Source organism: Euleptes europaea, chromosome 19 (genome assembly GCF_029931775.1).
Source record: "Euleptes europaea isolate rEulEur1 chromosome 19, rEulEur1.hap1, whole genome shotgun sequence".
In the NCBI taxonomy this organism is placed as follows: Eukaryota; Metazoa; Chordata; class Lepidosauria; order Squamata; family Sphaerodactylidae; genus Euleptes; species Euleptes europaea.
Genome location: NC_079330.1, coordinates 13,619,204 through 13,638,321, shown reverse-complemented (window position 1 = coordinate 13,638,321; position 19,118 = coordinate 13,619,204). Strand labels below are relative to the sequence as shown.

Below are 19,118 nucleotides of genomic sequence, written 5' to 3'. Positions count from 1 at the left end.
ACTGGCTTCTAAGGTGGGAGGGGGAGGAACGTCAGCCGGCTTCTCCCCCTCCCAGCAGGATTCGCCTCCCAGCCGGTTGCATGACAGGCAAAAAAATCAAGGCTTTCCCAGTCTGCAGTTCCTTCTGTGGTCAAAGGCAGCAGTTGGAGGCAAAAATGCTAGCAAACACTTAATTCCTTTCACCACTGCAGGGCTGGGAATCTTTTTTTTTTTCTTCATTTAATATATCAACATCAACATCTATTACTAAAAATTAATAAAAATGGTAAAAAGCAAAAAATAATTGTAATATTAAACTTCAAAAGACTTCCCCCTCACTCTTTTCCATCTAAAAATAAATTGTATATACTTTTGCTAACAAAATTAATCCACATATTATTTAATATATACTTATCTTATTAAAATTTGTTAATTCAGTATCTTAATGTAACCAAAATACAAAGTATATAATAGGGACTAAATCAAAGAATATCCTTTAAACGGTCCCATTAAAAACTGATTTTCACAATAAGTTCTCCACGCCTCCCATTCCCCCCCAAAATTGTACATTATCATTCTGGTTTATCAAAGCTGTCAGTTTCGCCATCTCTGTCAATTCCAGCATCTTATTAATCCAGTCATTTTTAGTCGGTATCTCGCCTGTCTTCCATTTAGCTGCATATATCATATATATATATTCCCAGGGCTGGGAATCTTGATCCTCCTTGCCCCCTTTGCAACCTTTCTTGTTTTGCTCCACGTGTTTTCTTCTCCTACTCCTACCGCAAAACTACAACTCCCAGCGATCTTCGCGGCAGATGTCCGCTAAATCGAACTCTCACGCTGGAGAGTTGCGGCGAAAGGGAGAACGCGCCGATGGAGCGTTGCTCATCGACCCGCTCGGCGTTCGACAATGGGACCCGAGAGGCCGGCCGGAGACCACGGAGACAAGTTGTCCTAGAGCGGACAAAAAATAGACCGGGCTGGCTTGCCTCACGTTTCGGGCGTGCGCACGCTCGGCCGGCGTCCTAACGCAGGGCACGCACGGCGTCCGCCGACGGGGTGCGGCGGTTGGGCGCATGCGCGCGGCCTTCCTTCCTTTCTGCCCCTTCTCGTTGCTGCCGCCATGGCGCCTGCGGTGAGTCCCCAGCTAGGCCGGGGCGGGGAGGGGTCGAGGCGGTGGAAGAATTGGGGGGTGGGGGGCTTGAATTGGCCAGTCTAGTCTGGGGGCTCGGGCACAGCGTTTGACCCGGCCCCATTGAACGCTTGGGGAGGGCCGGCGGCTCAGGGGCAGAGCACGTGTCCCCCGTGCAGTTTCCAGCCACAGGATCTCTAGGGGCGGGAAGGGGCCCTGGTAGGGTTGCCAAGCTCCAGGTACTAGCTGGAGATCTCCTGCCGTTACGACTGATCTCCAGCCGATAGAGATCAGTTCCCCTGGAGAAAAGGGCCGCTCTGGCCATTGGACTCTATGGCATTGGAGTCCCGCCCCTCCCCAATCCCCGCCCTCCTCAGGCTCCGCCCCCAGAACCTCCTGCCAGCGGTGAAGAGGGACCTGGAAACCCTACACCTAGGGTTGCCAACCTCCAGGTACTAAGTACAGGAAAGGCTGATGATATTCAATCAATCACAAAATATTGTTGAAGGCTTTCACGGTCAGAGTTCATTGGTTCTTGTAGGTTATCCGGGCTGTGTAATCAATCACAAGTTTACAAAAACAAAGTATATTAATTGGTTCTAGTAGGTTATCTGGGCTGTGTGACCGTGGTCTTGGTGTTTTCTTTCCTGACGTTTCTTTTCCTGACGTTCCTGACTCTTCCTACACACTTGACACTGAGAGACACTGTCCTTCAGTGTTACTCCTCTGAAGATACCTGCCACAGCTGCCGGCGAAACGTCAGGAAAGAAAACACCAAGACCACGGTCACACAGCCCGGATAACCTACAAGAACCAATGAACTCTTGACCGTGAAAGCCTTCGACAAGGTATATTAAGTTGCAACTATGCATCGGAAAGGGAGTATCCCTTAGGGGAATACTACAAGATTTATTTGGCATAGCTGCTTTTTTCATCCCTATGGGAGAAAGGAAATAATATGAGAATTTTGAATGCATACAAATTGGCTTTGATTAAACGGGGCTGAGGAAGAACAGAAACGATCGTCCCCCTTGCTACTCTTCTATGAAGATTTGTTGCAGTTCATTGTTGGATACTTGTACCTGTATGGGACTGTTTATACCAAATTCCCTCACCATTCTTCTATGAAGATTACTCATAGTGGAACCTTTGAGACTTGTACCCTTTAGGACTGTTAACATAGGATTGTATATAGATTTGTGTGTTGTATGTCATTCACTGCACTTAATATACCTTGTTTTTGTAAACTTGTGATTGATTGATTGAATATCATCAGCCTTTCCTGTATTTAGTTCCTTACCTGTGGTAGTAGTACAGAGGTGTTTATTTTGGTTGCTTAACCTCCAGGTACTAGCTGGAGATCTCCTGCCGTTACGACTGATCTCCAGCCGATAGAGATCAGTTCCCCTGGAGAAAAATGGCTGCTTTGGCAATTGGACTCTATGGCATTGAAGTCCCTCCCCTCCCCAAACCCTGCCCTCCCAGGCTCCACCCCAAAAACCTCCCGCCAATGGCGAAGAGGGACCTGGCAACCCCTAAACCCTGGAGATCCGCTTCGGTAGATGGGCCGAATATATAGGGCAGCTTCTTGTAGGCTGAGAGGCTGCGGGATCAAAAAGGATGTGGACGGAATCGAGCGTGTGCAGAGGAGAGCGATGGGGATGATCGGGGCCTGGAGACCAAGCCCCACGAGGAAAGGCTGAAGGACTTGGGAATGTTTAGTCTGTTTAGTGCCCAAATGTTTAGTGCCCAAACTGCAACCGAAAACCCACTTATTTATCGCAAAGTGCCAATACGGCAATTTAACCTGAATACTGAGGTTTCCTCCCAGCTCGGCAAGGTGGGGCGGCTTTGAAGGGCTTCAAAGCCAGGCGGCGGGGAGTCCAGGGAAGGGGGGGGGCTTTGAACGGCTCCGCGCTCCCTTCAAAGCCCCCGCCGCCCCCGCACGTGCCCACAGAGAGGGCTCGGCGTGCCGGACTTGGCACGCGTGCCATAGGTTCGCCAACACGGGTATAATTCCTGGGTTTTGTTTCCTGGTCTGTGCAGAGATGTGATGTAGTTCTGGGCATTCGCTTTTACGTACTATCCTTGCCAAGTGCCTGTTGTCATGATGGGCAGAATTGGGTGTGTGTGTGTGATTGCTTGTGAATGGCAGTGACCCCTGGAAGTGCAGTCAGTGGGCTACGTGCCAGATATGCCAACCTCCACTTAACCTATGTGGGATCCTTCTCGGCAATGGCCGGGGTAGGCTTTGCTCTTACTGCAACCATAGTCCTTGAATGCTGTGCTTGTTTTTTTCTCCTGTAGGAGGGACAACCATTGATTTGAATGGGGTGTAATTGGGGTAGGAGCTCACGAACATATGAAGCTGCCTTCTACTGAATCAGACCCCTGGTCCATCAAAGTCAGTATTGTCTACTCAGACAGGCAGCGGCTCTCCAGGGTCTCAGGCATCACCTAGTTGCCTAGTCCCTTTAACAGGAGATGCCGGGGATTGAACCTGGGACCTTCTGCATGCCAAGCGAATGCTCTACCACTGAGCCACAGCCCCTCCCCTGCCCTTCCAGTCAATCTGCTCCTGGAGACCTTGGCCACTAGGATGAATCCCAGCTTGCCCCATTCTGCATGCCCTGCCTCCCTTCTTCGTCTACACGGTTTCTTCCTCATTTCTGTTCCTTGTCGATGCTGGTACGGGACAAAACATTGAAAATGGGCTTGTTCATTGTTTCGCTGGATGTTTGTCACTCTTTACTCACCTGGAAATGAGAAAGGGAGCTGCGTGAATCGAAAATCCCACAGGTTCTGATGCTTGCTTTCACCAAATCATTGGCTGCCCACAAACACAAGCCTAGCTGGCTACTTTCCCAGCCTTGCTTGTCTCACCTCCACTAACAGTCTGAGTTCTGGGGAAGATAATAATGTTGACCTATCTTACAACCGATTATAAGAGTAATACCTATGATACATTTCCAGCATAGCACCCAGAAAGTGATATAGAAATGCCGAGCATGTATATTATGACAGCTGTTAAGTTTAGAATTCCCTATACCCCCGATTTAGTGCAGTTAAATTTTGCCTCTAATCTATCACATAGTTTAGTTATTTATTTTATTAGATTTACATCCCGCTGTTATGGCTGCTTATATTGTTTTTGCTAGAATTTGGAAGCAAACAACTCCTCAAACTAAAGGGGAATGGATCAATGTTAAAAGATTTTTATTTTGCTTGATAAAATTAAGTGCCTATCTGAAAGCGAAACTTGTGGGGGGGGGGAAAAGAAATTTGGTGTTGGATTATTCAACATGGGTAGAAGAAGGGAAAATGTAAGTTGATAGGATTTCGGAATTAGTGGTACTGTAAATTGGAAATGAATAATTTATAAGAATGACGTCCACTTGTACTTCTTGAGAATTGAATTAATATGTATTATATTATTTAATATAGAAATATAGCGCCAGGTGATGTCCATGCAGAGGGCAGGCTTGCGTAGTGTTATAATTCCTCTGGGAGCAGGTTGCACCCCTGTCCAGCACACCGACACCACCATGTAGGCCTTAAGCTACGTTAAGTGTGAACACAGCGAAAACTTGTTTGCAAATATGTCATGTTGTCAAGCTTATTGGGGACTTGGGATACTTTGCTATTCTCTGTCCAGGGCACACTTGGTAGCAAACCTGGGTTTGCTGCTCTGTTATGTGGGAACTCTCTTATGTGGGCCTGGTCTGGAGGGAGAGGGCAGGATTTTCTGTCCCCACTGCGGAGTCCCCGCATGCGGCACTTTGCTTTTTTTCTCCAGAGGAGCGAGCAACAAACGTTGATTCGGATGGGAGAAAGGGAAGGGGTTCCTCGGGGACATTATTGGGGATGGGTGGCTGAATCTGTTCTGTGACCCCCAACCCTGGAGAACCAAGCTTACTCCCAGGCCTGCGGTTCCGTTTTCTGTTGGTCCTGTGTGACTAATTAACTTTGCGCATCCTGTTCGTTCCTCGCATCTGGGAAGCAGGATTGTCAGGTTGTGAAACTGGCTTGCTGTGGCAGACTGGGGACCTTTTTGGCAAGCAGGTTCAGAGCAACAGACGGGGGCCGTTCTTTACTGTGCCCTGTAAGACTAGTTGCCCTGACTTGGAGAGCCCAGGCCCACCTGATCTCTTCAGATCTTGGAAGCTAAGCAGGGTTGGCTCTGGTCACTATTTGGATGGGAGGTCACCCAGGAATACCAGGGTCACAACACAGGCAACGGCGAAACACCCCTGACCATCTCTTGCCTTGGAAACCTTACGGGGTTGCCATAAGTCTGCTGTGACTTGATGGCAGACCTCCCCCTCCCCCAAAGACAACGGACAGGTGCTGTGCATCACCTTTCTCATTGGACCCTGGTGTGTGGTTTTGCCTCCTGGAGAGCAGGCTAGGAGCACAGTGCTAGAGAAGCAAGCCGGGCCTGTTCTATGACGTAAGCCTAATGGGGTGGGGCACAGCAGTAAGGAGAGATCAACAGGAAATGGTGGGGTGAGTTAACCTGGGGTGAGTATTTGTAAGCGTGGAAGAGATGTCCCTCCAGTAGCTCAAGGGAGGTTTTGATGAAGAAGTAAATTTTAGAGACTACTTGGAGTGGGAGGAGAAGACTTGGAGTGGGAGGATCTGGGGCGGAATATTTCTTCCCTGCCTTTTTCACCTGAAAGAGCCCATGAAGCAGCTTACAATACAAACAGTGAAAAGGCACACAATCCATGTGGAAATCTGACAGCAGTCCAAGTTTGACTCGCAACAAACCAGCAGAAACCCAGAGAGCAAATAATGAGCAGCACTGGCGTTTATGCGAAGAGTTCAGGCCGCCTCAAGCAGGCTCTGAAAAGGGGTTGTCTAATCTGCAAAGGGTAGGAGCCCAGCGGGTATTTTTAGGAAGAGAGTTCCATAGTATTGCTGTTGCTACCGGAAAACCCTTGTCCTTTGTAGCTGCACCTGTGATGGCAGAGGACCACGGAGCGGGACCTCTGATGACCTGAGTTCACAAGTAAGGTCGTATGGGAGTAGGTGATCCTCAGGGTTGCTTTGAATGGGGGCCCAGAAACCAACTGCAGTTGGTCATTGCAGTTACCTTAATGTTGGTGTATTTTGCTTCTGAGGAGCCCCGTGGCGCAGAGTGGTAAGTTGCAGTACTGCAGTCAAAAGCTCTACTCATGACCTGAGTTCGGAAGTCGGTTTCAGGTAGCCGGCTCAAGGTTGACTCAGCCTTCCATCCTTCCGAGGTTGGTAAAATGAGTAAATGAGTACTCCCAGCTTGCTAGGAGTAAAGTGTAGATGACTGGGGAAGGCAGTGGCAAACCACCCCGTAAACATAGTCTGCCCAGTAAATGTTGGGATGTGACGTCACCCCATGGGTCAATAATGACCCGGTGCTCACACAGGGGACTACCTTTACCTTTATTTTGCTTATACCAATTCACCCCTTTCCTCAACCTGGTGGTTGCCATCTAAATAACTTGTCTCTTCCAAGCGCTTTTTTGAAGGTCGTCCCACCTACAGCGAGTTGTACTCGTCCAGTCTGGGCGATTGCCAGGCTTGGTCTAATGGTGGCCTGCTTCCTCTCCAGGAGACAGCGCGGTTGGTAAATCAGCTGGCATGAGGCACTCCTGGCCACAGCTGGCACCTAGCTGTGTAGGATCGTGTCCAAGCTGCGCACCTTAGTCTTCAGGGGGAGGGATGCAACCTAGAAGAAGAAAAAGAGTTGGATTTTATATGCCGACTTTCTTTACCACTTAAGGAAGAATCAAACCGACTTACAATCCCTTTCCTCTCCCCACAAGAGACACCCTGCGAGGTAGGTGGGGCCGAGAGAGCTCTAAGAGAGCTGTGACTAGCCCAAGGTCTCCCAGCTGGCTTCGTGTGTAGGAGTGGGGAAACAAATCCAGTTCACCAGATTAGAGAACTATGACTGGCCCAAGGTCACCCAGCAGGCTTCATGTGGAGGAGTGGGGAATCAAACCTGGGTCTCCAGATTAGAGTCCGTCCCTCTAAACCACTACACCACGCTGGTAAATGAAGGCACTGAAGAACTGGGGTGGGGGTTTAATTTCTATCTAATTATCCTATTGGTGCACAGTGCTCAAGGCAGAAAGCTAAAGCTCCGAACTCTCAGCCCAACCTACATCACCAAAGTGTTTGTTGTGGGGAGGGGAAGGGAAAGTGATTGTAAGCTGCTTTGAGACTCCTTAAAGGTAGAGAAAAGCGGGGTATAAAAAACAACTCTTCTTCTTTTGGGGGTAAGATATGTCACCTACTGACATGAACTTGCTGTGGTCTGAGCCCTGTGGATCAAGCTAGTCTCCAAGCAAGATCAAGAAACTTTGCTTTTCTCGTGGCTTCTCACTGCGGGCTGCCGCCGTTTCTCTGACAATAACGTTCTCTCGCTTTCTCTCTCCTGCAGAAGAAGCTTGCCACGAAAGGCGGCAAGAAGAAGAAGCAGGTCCTGAAATTCACTCTAGACTGTACCCACCCCGTAGAAGATGGCATCATGGACGCAGCCAATTTTGTAAGTTCTGGGCTATTGGGCGTGTTTTTTTTTTGGGTACGAGCTGTAAAATGGCATTAGATTTGGAAGAGACTGGAGCCAATGGCGGCTCAAGCATCGGCAGGGATTATTAATGGATTATTTGGGGGGGCCTCTTGAGAAGTCAGAATGCAGCTGCGTTTGCTCCCAAGCACATGTAGTGTGCCCTTTTTTCTTTTTCTTTTTTGCCTCTCTGCATGCCGCGGCAAAGCCTGAGCAACTCTCAGGTCCTAAAAGTAACAGTATCATATATATCCATTCTCGTTTGGTTAAACGCTCTCTCATGTCACCTATTCTACTGGATCATCTACCCTAATATATATCTGTCAAACAATGGTTGCCATTTTTGCTTGTAATCGTCTATAGACTTCCTTTTGAGAAGCTGTGTTAATCCATTCGGCCAGATCCGGAATAGTCTTGACTTTCCAGTATTTTGCAGACACAGTTCTTGCTGCTAGTAGTTAGTGCTTTCATGCAAGAATTGAGTGTTCGGGAGCAACCTAGCTTGGAAGGGGCATATCTGGGAGCAGAGCATTGCATGTGCATCATCTGTGACATGCTTTCCATCAGGTGTCTCCCAGCAGATCTTTAGAACTCCGTTTGCTTGGTGCTTTGCTGTGGTGCGGTTGCTTTGCCATAGTGCGGACATCCGACTCTGCACTGGGTCGCGCACATTGCGATGAGCTCACTCTGAGCCTTGCGCAAGTGAACATAGGAAGCTGCCTTATATGGAGTCTGACCACTGGTTCGTCTAGCTCCGTAGCGTTTCCTTTAATCAGTGGCAGCTCTATGGGGTCTTGGATAGAGAGAAGTCTCTCCCTTCACCCTCTGGATATCACCAATAGTGAGGGAGCTACAGGTGGGCTTCACGGGTTGTTCAGGGGGGATGGTGCGTTCAAACATCATGCTGTACAACCAGTGCTGAGGCTGTGCCTCTTCAGAATGGAGGGATGTGTGTGGGGTTGCTTAACATGTAAAAAAAAAGGTAACGGTGCAGACTGTGTTTACGGGGTGGTTTGCCATTGCCTCCCCCAGTCATGTGCCCTTTTACCCCCAGCAAGCTGGGTTCTCATTTTACTGACCTCAGAAGGATGGAAGGCCGAGTCTACCTTGAGCTGGCTCCCTGAAACCGACTTCCGTTGGGATTGAACTCAGGTCATGAGCAGAGCTTTTGACTGCAGTACTGTAGCTTACCTCTCTGCCCCAGGGGGCTCCTTGCTTAACATACAGTAAACTACCAATATTCTGGTGGTACTGTGAAGTTGGCAGATGGATGGATGTGGTGGTATGCTGGGACCAGTTTTGTCAGAGTTCCACACTGTTCATGCATCCAACGCAGAAGGCTCTAGTCCAGGGGCGGGGAACCTTTTTTTCGCCAAGGGCCATTTGAATATTTATAACATCATTCGCAGGCCGTACAAAATTATCAACTTAAAAATTAGCCGACCAGTACGTTTCTCCATGGCTCGGGTGGGAAAGGGTTAACACAGTTTCTTGGGCGGTCCTAGCAGCTCCATAGCTAACGACTCTTCTGGAAGGGGGGAAAAGGTTCCTTTTCTCGGCAAAACAAACTCACATCTGCCTTGAATAGAGACTATTCCTGTCCGCAGGAGGGTGCAGCTCACCAGTCTTAGATCCTTCTGAGCTAGAGATCTGCCAGGACCCACAAAGGGCCAGACCAAATGATTTCGCCTGCCTTAAACGGCCCCTGGGCCTGATGTTCCCCACCCATGCTCTAATCCATGAAAGCTTGCCTTACGTCTTTCAGCTGCTGCTAGACTCTTGGTTGTGTTCCCCCTCCCGCTTTGTTTGCTGAGGCTTTTTTGGTTCTGGTATTCCAAATAATGGAGACTGTAAATGGATAGAGTGGTGGAGGTGGATCCTGGGAGACCCCAGTTTAAATCACCCCTTCTGCCACGGAAGCTTGCTGGGTGACTTTAGACCTGTCACAAACTCTCAGCCTGGCCTACCTTACAGGGTGGTTATGTGAGAATGGAGAAAGGAAGGGGAGAATGATATTCTGAGCTGCCATGAGTCCCTGCCACAGTGGGATATAAATAAATAAATGCACCATAAAATACACACATTGTCAAAGAAACGTGGAAAGTGCCCTTTCTTTCGAACAGCTTGCATCTTAAGTTGTAATTCTTTTGCGCTTCTTTTGGTATATCAAACTAGGCACCTCTGCTGACGTTTTGATCGTGTGCAGATTTGCTAGCGTCCAGCTGGTTAATCAGGGAGAGGATCCATTTCCACAACATCCTTTACTTCAATGCAAATTAGGCCTCTGTTTATCCTGTCCTTGGTAGATACGAAGGAAAACAGCTCTTCCTTCTGCGGCTGCCTCTTTTTTTAATTAATGTTGGTGCCTCTGTGCCCCCGGTGCCCACCCATCGGTGTCCCTCACCTGGCCTGAACCACCTGTCTCCACACCCTTGCAGGAGCAGTTCCTCCAGGAGCGGATCAAAGTGAACGGGAAAGCCGGCAACCTGGGTGGGGGCGTGGTGACCATCGAGAGAAGCAAAAGCAAGATCACCGTCACCTCCGAGGTTCCGTTTTCCAAGAGGTAAGGAGCCAGAGCAGTTAAAAGACGTCGAGAAAGCTTTGCCCAGGGCAGGGGAGGGTTAGAGTCTGGGGCACTAGAAGCCTCTCAGAAGTGTGGGGTTTGGCTCACGGGTAGCATTGCACCCACTTACCTATCTCTGTAGGAGAGCAGCCTTCCTGAAAAGGTGATTGCAGAGGGTGCAGTCCCTCCCTGCCCCTGACCTCTGGTGCAGGGAGCCGTTCTTCTGTGTTGTATTGATCGGGTTGCCCTGTGACCTTCCCCCTCCTCCTCCGCAGCTGACAAGACATCTCCCAGAGTTCTGCCCAGTGATCAACAGGAATCCTCCTTGCTGGGCCCTTCTCCCTTTAGGCTATGTTGCTCCCGAGGGCCTCCGCTAATCTGGGAGTTCAGGCTGCTAAGCCAGAGGTGTTCAGCAGCACTTTGGACAGCTACCTGTGCTGTGTCACCAGCTAGGAAGGGATTTCTTTGTGGTGCTACTTCTTCTAAGAAGATAAGGGAAGCTGGAGGTTCCCGTGGGGCCCATATAAGTTGTGAAGGAGAGTTCTGTGAGCCCCTGGCTTTTCTTCCTACACTGGCTCTGCCTGTTCCTCAGCAGCAGGATCACACGGGTGGCTTTGCTTGCCAAAGATGACAATTGAATCCTTGTCAAGAACTGTTTTTGAAAGGTAATTTATTTGTTTACCAAAGTGACTCTATAGCAGGTTTCCCCTGGAAAGGTGATGTTAAATTCTCCCAGGGGAGCATTGCTGGATGCCCTGGCAGGCTTTTCTCAGCTGTAGCAGGCTACCGTTGGCATTGCTGCTGTCCATTTCATCCACCTTTTGCTAAAACGCAGTCCTGGTGCTGATTTGCTCTGGAATTAATTTGGGTGACCCCGAAGTCTCCAGGCAGGAAATGAGCCGAGCAATGTGTACTTTGCCCTAAAATGTCTCCAGTTCTTTGGCTAAGCCAACAAAAATTACTTTGAGTACCTCAAAAGATGGATCCTGCCACCTGTTCAAATTGGGCACCTTATGTCAAACTGGGTCTGAAGCCATTGATTAATCGCAGTTAGTTTTAGCCATGACATGCAAATTCCGGCTTCTTTCCTGACACCACTCTTGCCACAGGGTGTTGCCCAGGATTCCAGCTGTCAGAGGGAAGAGCAAAGCAACAAAACTCGCATTTGTCTAGGCCAACCATGGGTTGAATCTCCCTGGTTGGACCTGGGTTCATTGCACATTAATGTAACCCGATTTGGGGAAAACTGTATGCATTGGCTTGAATGATCAGGGACAAAACTGTGCTAATCGAGCCATGAATACAGAAAAGCAGTCTCCCAAGCTCAAATCAAGTCCCACCCTTTTAAATGCTGCTCTGTAATTGGCTTACTTCGCAATGCTCACCGTGAGAGAAGATTTCCTTCCCCCCCCAAACCCAACTGCTGCATAAAAAAGCATTTTAAGAACAAAAAATGGAGCAATCTGAGAAGGTGGGGGGAGAGAAATCCAAGCCTCGTTTTTAAAAAGCCTTTCCTTTGCTCAGAAAGAGCTCCAAGCAACATACATACATATTATCTAGTTTGCGTAGATTGAAAAACAAAAACCAATCCCTCACCTCCAGGTAACAGCCAGCCACTAAATTCCAGCTGGGCCTTTGGCAAATTTCCAAGGGAAGGAAGGTGTTCTACAGTCTTTGGGCAGCCACCAAGATAATCCCTCATTATGCTCAGGGGGCACTCTGAGCTTTAAAAGCAAGCCAGCAAACCCACGATTTGTGATATGAAAAGCCGAATTCTGAAAAATTAAAAAATCTCCAGGTATTTCCCAACTCAGAGCTGGCAACCCTATAATTTTGGGAGCATGGTCATAGTTTTCCAGGCCTTTGATTGCTATAGGAACAGGCAAGCTATAGGAACAGGCGACCTTGGTGTAGTGGTTAAGAGCGGTGGACTCTGATCTGGAGAATCTGGTTTGATTCCCCACTCCTCCACATGAGCGGCGGAGGCTAATCTGATGAACTGGATTTGTTTCCCCACTCCTCCACACGAAGCCAGCTGGGTGACCTTGGGCTAGTCACTACTGTCTTAGAGCTCTCTCAGCCCCACCTACCTCACAGGGTGTCTATTGTGGGGAGGGGAAGGGAAGGTGATCGTAAGCAGGTTTGAGTCTCCCTTTAGTGGTAGAGAAAGTCGGCATATAAAAACCAACTCTTCTTGATGGAAACCAAAATGGCATTGAAGGCAGGGAGCGATCCATTGAAGCATTCCATGGTGCTCCGACGGTGTCGGGTATGCCCTTTCGACGTTGTGGTCACGTTGGTTACCTGCTTTGTTATTTTTTCTTTTTAAGGTACTTGAAGTACCTCACTAAGAAATACCTGAAGAAGAACAACTTGCGCGACTGGCTGCGTGTGGTTGCCAACAGCAAGGAAAGCTACGAGCTGCGATACTTCCAGATTAACCAGGACGAGGAGGAGGAGGAGGAGGAAGATTAAATGTCGCAGGGATCCGGAGATAGTTTTGTACATTTGGTATTCCTTTAAATAAAATGTGAGTCCGATTGTTGTACAGTTTCTGTGTGTCTTCCCACCCCTCCCGCCAGCTGTACCCTAGACCTCGCAACGATTGTGTAAATGACATGGTGGAGTCCTAATACGTGTTTCTATCAAAATATTACGTAGTCCTTCTCTCTTCTTGCCACCCTCCAGGGGGAGTTGGGTGTTTGAGGTGGGGTTAGGGGAGACATGACTGCCCCCATGTAGAGGGGGCTTCTCAAATGGGTCAATGGTGGCCCAGAACAAGTGTGTAATGAGTGGGAGGTAGTGGTGTGTGTTAGTATATGGAGTGGCAGAGAACTATTATTGTGTCTCCCTGAAGATGGATCGGGTGTGTTTAACGTGTGATGGGCAAGGGATTCTTTTTAAGAAGGTTCCGAGTGTTAAACTCAACGTGACTTTTCTCAGTTGTCATTCGTTACAGAATCATAGTTGAAAGGGGTCATACAAGCCATCTCGTCCAACCCCCTGCTTAATACAAGATCAGCCTGGAGCATCCCTGACAAGTGTTTGTCCAGCCACTTCTTAAAGACTGCCAGTGAGGGGGAGCTCACCACCTCCCTAGGTAGCTGATTCCACAGTCAAACAACTCTTATTGTAAAAAAAATTTCCCTAATATTCAGCCAGTACCTTTCCTCCCGCAATTTAAACTCATTATTTGAGTTTAAAATATGCTTGGTTCTGATTCAAGTGTGGTTCGATTCCCTGTTTTTGCAACAGAGCCAGAACACTTAGACCCGAGAGCTTTCTTTAACAGCCACGGTCAGCCTCCAAACCTGCCAAAAGTTGTTGTCGTATTTCACTCTTTCTCCCGCCCCCTTTCTCTTGTACTGTCTTTTTGCTGTCTGCCAAGTTTGCGAGTGACCTGGAGGAGACAGTCTTTTAACAGCCACAGGAGAAAGATTGCTGTCTCCCAGGAGGCCACTGGGCAGAACTGCTTCTCTGCAAGACAAACGACACCTAATCTCAAGCCCCTTCCCTAGTTGCCCCACCTACAGAGGTTTCAAAGTCTGCTTGCTGCATAGGACTCTCAGAACATTTCTATGTAGACAAGGAGAAGAACAGTGGTTCAGTGGTAGAGCATCTGGGTCCCAGGTTCAATCTCCGGTATGGCCCGCTAAAAATCTTGGGTGATGTGAAAGAGGTTTTAGTTTTCAAATGTTTTGGGGAGGGGCTGTGACTCAATGGTAGAGCATCTGCTTGGCATGCAGAAGGTCCCAGGTTCAACCCCTGGCATCTTCACTTAAGGGGACTAGGCAAGTAGGTGATGTGAAAGACCTGTGCCTGAGACCCTGGAGAGCAGCTGCCGGTCTGAGTAGACAGTACTGACTTTGATGGACCGAGAGTCTGATTCAGTATAAGGTAGCTACGTGTGTTTGTGTATATCGGGTGGGGAACCTTTTTCCTGCCAAGGGCCATTTGCTCATTTATAACATCATTCGGGGGCCATAACCAGGTGTAGATCTCCTGGCGCGGGGGGGGGGGGAGGAGAGGCTAGGGTTGCCAGGTCTCCAGCCACCACCTAGAGGTTGGCAACTACAGGGGGGCCACGCAGAGAATGCCTGGAGGGCACCCCTGCTTCCTCCCACCTCCCATGCAGGAGGGCAGCCAGCGGTGGGCCCCGAGCAAACGAGGCGTCAGGGGGGCACAGCCCGCAGCGAATCCTCAGCGAAGGAAGGGAGGAAGGAAGGAAAACAGAGAAATGGAGGGGGAGAAAAGGACAGAAAAAGACAAAGAAAGAGACGGGGAGAGGGGGAGAAAGGAGAAAGAGTGACAGAAAAAGAGGAAGAGAGAAAAGCCTCCCCCCGCACACACACACCCGCCGGCCCCATGCAACCAGGCCCCAGGCTCCATGCCTCCCCCAACACACACGGCAGCACATGCAGCTCCATGCGACTGGGCCCCAGCCTCCACGTCCTGCCACCCCCCCCCCGAGTCCACAAAAGGCCCTCCAAGCCTGATCGGCTCCCGCACGCATGTTCCGCCGCCGGAAGCCACCAGCCTCTCCCCACCCCTTGCCACTTGACAGGTGGCGAGAGGGGCTTACAGTGTGCCGCGGCATTCCTGCATGCCGCAACTGTAGGGGGCAGCCTTGGCCACTGAAAATGTCCTTGGGGGCCGCATACGGCCCCCGGACCGGACGTTCCCCATCCCTGGTGTATATCATAACCACCGAAAGGATGCTGTGTAGCAAAAACTATCCCTCTTGTAAGCCCTCCCCAGCAACAGTCAAAACTTCCAAAAATTGCCTCTGTATGTATGTTAAGCACGTTTGCTGTGTCCTTGCCTGGGTTTGCACATCTGGCTATCGCCTGATGAAGAAACGAGAGGTTTTGCAAGCAGTCGTTTCTTTTTCAAATGTTTCCCATACGTATTCTGTAATGAGATGCGCCTGTCTATAAAGGGAGTGGCACCGCGCTGCTACCCACTTCTCAAAAAGATTATGTCGTTAAAAAGCCATATCTGGAAGTATTGTCTCAAGAAGGGCTGATGGAGGGACCCACTGTTGGTTTTCCAGCGTCAAACGTGGGCTCTGGCCCTGAGAATTATGGCTCAAGCGATGCCTCCAGAGGTAGAGTTGAACATGACTCTTTTGGCGCTGAAACGCTTTATGTCGGAGGAGGAACATCATGAGATCTGCTGGATCAGACGGTCCATTCAGTCCAGCCTCTGGTGGCTGACCCCGTCATGTGAGACTAAGGCATTCTGCTGATGTTGTCTCCTAGCTCTGGTATTCAGAGCTTAACTGCCTTTAGTCACCCTAACCGGCAGCCATGGATGGACCAATTCTCCCTGAATCTGCTAATATGGCTATCACCACATCCAGTGGCAGTGAATTCCACAACTGAACTGATCCTTGAGTGAAGGACCATTTACTTTCAGCTGTTCTGAATCTGCTGCCCATCACATTCATTGGGTGTCTTCCCCAAAAGAGCCAGCATGGTGTAGTGGTTAAGAGTGGTGGACTCTAATCTGGAGAAACGGGTTCGATTCCCCGCTCCTACGCATGAGTGGTGGACTCTAATCTGGTGAGCCAGGTTGGTTTCCCCACTCGTCCACATGAAGCCTGCCGGGTGCCCTTGGGCCAGTCACGGTTCTCTCCAAACTCTCTCAGCCCCACCTACCTCACAAGGTGCCTGTTGTGGGGAGAGGAAGGGAAGGAGGTCGTAAGCCTCTTTGAGACTCCTTAATGGTGGAGAAAAGCAGGGTATAGAACAGAATAATAGAGTTGGAAGGGGCCATACAGGCCATCTAGTCCAACTTCCTGCTTAATGCAGGATCAACCAACTCTTCTTCTCCCCCATGTTTGTTTGTTTGTTTGTTTGTTTTTGCCGTCAAGTCACAAATGACTTATGGCAACCCCATAGGGTTTTCAGGGCAAGAGAAGTTCAGAAGTGGTTTGCTGCTGCCCCCCTCCGCATCATGCCCTTGGTATTCCTTGGAGGTCTCCCATCCAAATACTTGCCGAGGTCAAGGCTGAGAGTGTGTGACTGGCCCAAGGTCTCCCAGCAAATTTCCATGGCAAAGCGGGGATTCGAACCTGGGTTTCCCAGATCCAGTCCTACACCTTAACCACTATACCACGCTGGCTCTAGTATAGAGCTTCTGTGGAGCTTCATAGTATGTACTAGAGCAGGGGAGTCGAACTCATTTGTTACCAGGGCTGGCTATGATGTAAATGTCACTTGGTCGGGCCGTGCCTTGCCATCCCAGATCGGGACTGGAGGGGTTGGCTGCCTCGGCTGCCTCGCGGGCCGGATAAGAGCTCTCGGGGGCAAATCTGGCCCGCGGGCCTTATGTTTGACACCCCTGCATTAGAGTCCTTTGCAAAGGAGAAAGCTAGGGCTGCCAACCTCCAGGTACTAGCTGGAGATCTCCTGCTATTGCAACTGATCTCCATCTGATAGTGATCAGTTCCCCTGGAGAAAATGGCCGCTTTGGTAATTGGACTCTATGGCATTGAATTCCCTCCCCTCCCCAAACCCCGCCCTCCTCAGGCTCCGCCCCAAAAAACCTCCCGCCTGTGGTGAAGAGAGATCTGGCAACCGTAGAGAAAGCAGCTGCAATCATAATAAAGGGCAGCGTGTCCTTGGGATGGGGAGGCTGGATTTGGGATAGAGGGCTGGAGGTACAGTGGGGATTTACCCAGCCATGCAGCCATGGTAGGGGTGACCGATGCCCACCACTCTTAATCTGCCAAAGTCACCTGTCAGACGTGTTGCCAGGGCCACCAGGGGAATAGCAGATGCTGGCACCGCCCTCCTCAGTGGGATGCCAACTGGGATCAGGCAATCCTCTCCCACCCACCGCACAACCTAGAATTGCCAGGTCTTTCTTTGCCTCCGGCGGGAGGTTTTAGGGGCGGGGCCTGAGAAGGGCCGGGTTTGGGGAAGAGAGGGGCTTCAGTGCCATAGAGTCCAATTGCCAAAGCAGCCCTTTTCCCCAGGCGAAGTGATCTCTACCGGCTGGAGATCAGTTGCAACAGCAGATCTCCAGCTAATACCTAGAGGTTTTAGGGGCGGAGCCTGAGAAGGGCCGGGTTTGGGGAAGGGAGGGGCTTCAGTGCCATAGAGTCCAATTGCCAAAGCAGCCCTTTTCCCCAGGCGAACTGATCTCTACCGGCTGGAGATCAGTTGCAACAGCAGGAGATCTCCAGCTAGTACCTAGAGGTTTTAGGGGCGGAGCCTGAGAAGGGCCGGGTTTGGGGAAGGGAGGGGCTTCAGTGCCATAGAGTCCAATTGCCAAAGCAGCCCTTTTCCCCAGGCGAACTGATCTCTACCGGCTGGAGATCAGTTGCAACAGCAGGAGATCTCCAGCTAGTACCTAGAGGTTTTAGGGGCGGAGCCTGAGAAGGGCCGGGTTTGGGGAAGGGAGGGGCTTCAGCGCCATAGAGTCCAATGGCCAAAGCAGCCCTTTTCCCCAGGCGAACTGATCTCTACCGGCTGGAGATCAGTTGCGACAGCAGGAGATCTCCAGCTAGTCCCTGGAGGCTGGCCACCCTAGCGCAACCCCCTTTCGCTCCGCGCCTGCAAAACCCCTCCAGACGCGACTCGGCCCAAGTGGGGCGCGCGCTCGGCAAGCGTGCACGCGCCTCCCCCTTCCAAAAAAAAAAAAAAAAGCAGCAGCCCGGTGCCCAAATGATGGGATGCGGTTGCCAAGGTAACCAGACTGGACGTCACCGCGCTTGGGCATGTGCGGTTGCATCCCGGGTGGGTGCGAGGCTGGGGGTCTGCGAGGCGGCGGCGGCGGCTGCTGATCGGGCCGGCGGGGAGGGAGGGAGGGAGGGAGGGAAGGCCGGCGGGCCCGGGTCGCCTCGGCCGCCCCCTGCTCCAGCCAGCCAGCCAGCCAGGCAGCCATCCAGCCAGCCAGCCCCCGGCATCCTCGCAGCCATCTTCGCGCCGAGCCAGCCTCGCCCTCCGCAGCGCAACGTGCGCCCCGGGCCAAGGCTGGCGCCGCGCGGCGGGGAGGAGCGCTGAGCATGCGGGGGGCGGAGGAGCCCCAGACCGGGGAGGACGCCTCAGGTACCGCGCCGGCCGGGGGGGAGGGGGGATGGGAATGGGGGGCCGGGGGCGCGCCCTGCCTGCGGACCCGGGAGGGGGCCGGGGCTGGCCGCTCCCTCCTCCCTGCAGGGGGAAAGGACGGGGGAGGGGGATTCGGAGGACCGCCGGCGTCAGGGAGGAGGGGACGGGAAAGACCTCCGCCTGAGACCCTGGAGAGCCATGGAGAGGGGCCGTGGCTCGGTGGTAGGGCATCTGCTTGGCGTGCAGGAGGTCCCAGGTTCAATCCCCGGCGTCCCCAGTTAAAGGGACTAGGCAGGTAGGTGATGGGAAAGACCCCTGCCTGAGACCTTGGGTAGCCATGGATAGGGGCCGTGGCTCAGTGGTAGAGCATCCCTTTGGCATGCAGAAGGTCCCAGGTTCAATCCCCGGCATCCCCAGTTAAAGGGAGTAGGTGATGGGAAAGACCCCTGCCTGAGACCCTGGAGAGCCATGGAGAGGGGCTGTGGCTTTGTGGTAGGGCATCTGCTTGGCATGCAGGAGGTCCCAGGTTCAATCCCCGGCATCTCCAGTTAAAGGAACCAGGCAAGTAGGTGATGTGAAAGACCTCCACCTGAGACCCTTGGCTCAGTGGCAGGGCATCTGCTCGGCATGCAGAAGGTCCCAGGTTCAATCCCCGGCATCCCCAGTTAAAGGGACTAGGTGAGTAGGTGATGGGAAAGACCTCTGCCTGAGACCCTGGAGAGCCATGGAGAGGGGCCGTGGCTCAGTGGGTGGAGCATCTGCTTGGCATGCAGAAGGTCCCAGGTTCAATCCCCGGCATCTCCAGTTAAAGGAACCAGGCAAGTAGGGGATGTG

General features: G+C 51.2%; 2 protein-coding genes across 2 annotated transcripts in view; both read left to right on the top strand.

Moving 5' to 3' along the window:
* The first annotated feature begins 1,057 nt into the window (after positions 1 to 1,057).
* RPL22 (ribosomal protein L22) lies at positions 1,058 to 12,738 on the top strand. Its single transcript, XM_056865169.1, has 4 exons — positions 1,058 to 1,117; positions 7,539 to 7,643; positions 10,103 to 10,227; positions 12,558 to 12,738. Exons 1-4 carry the CDS (start codon positions 1,106 to 1,108, stop codon positions 12,700 to 12,702), a joined length of 387 nt encoding a protein of 128 aa, XP_056721147.1. The 5' UTR covers positions 1,058 to 1,105; the 3' UTR covers positions 12,703 to 12,738.
* Positions 12,739 to 18,241: 5,503 nt separating this feature from the next.
* Positions 18,242 to 19,118, top strand: part of CHD5 (chromodomain helicase DNA binding protein 5) — a 68,117-nt gene continuing 67,240 nt past the window's right edge. Inside the window, exon 1 of the mRNA XM_056865561.1 lies at positions 18,242 to 18,284. Within this exon, the coding sequence (XP_056721539.1) occupies positions 18,242 to 18,284 (43 nt within the window). The remainder of the gene's footprint in view (positions 18,285 to 19,118) is intronic.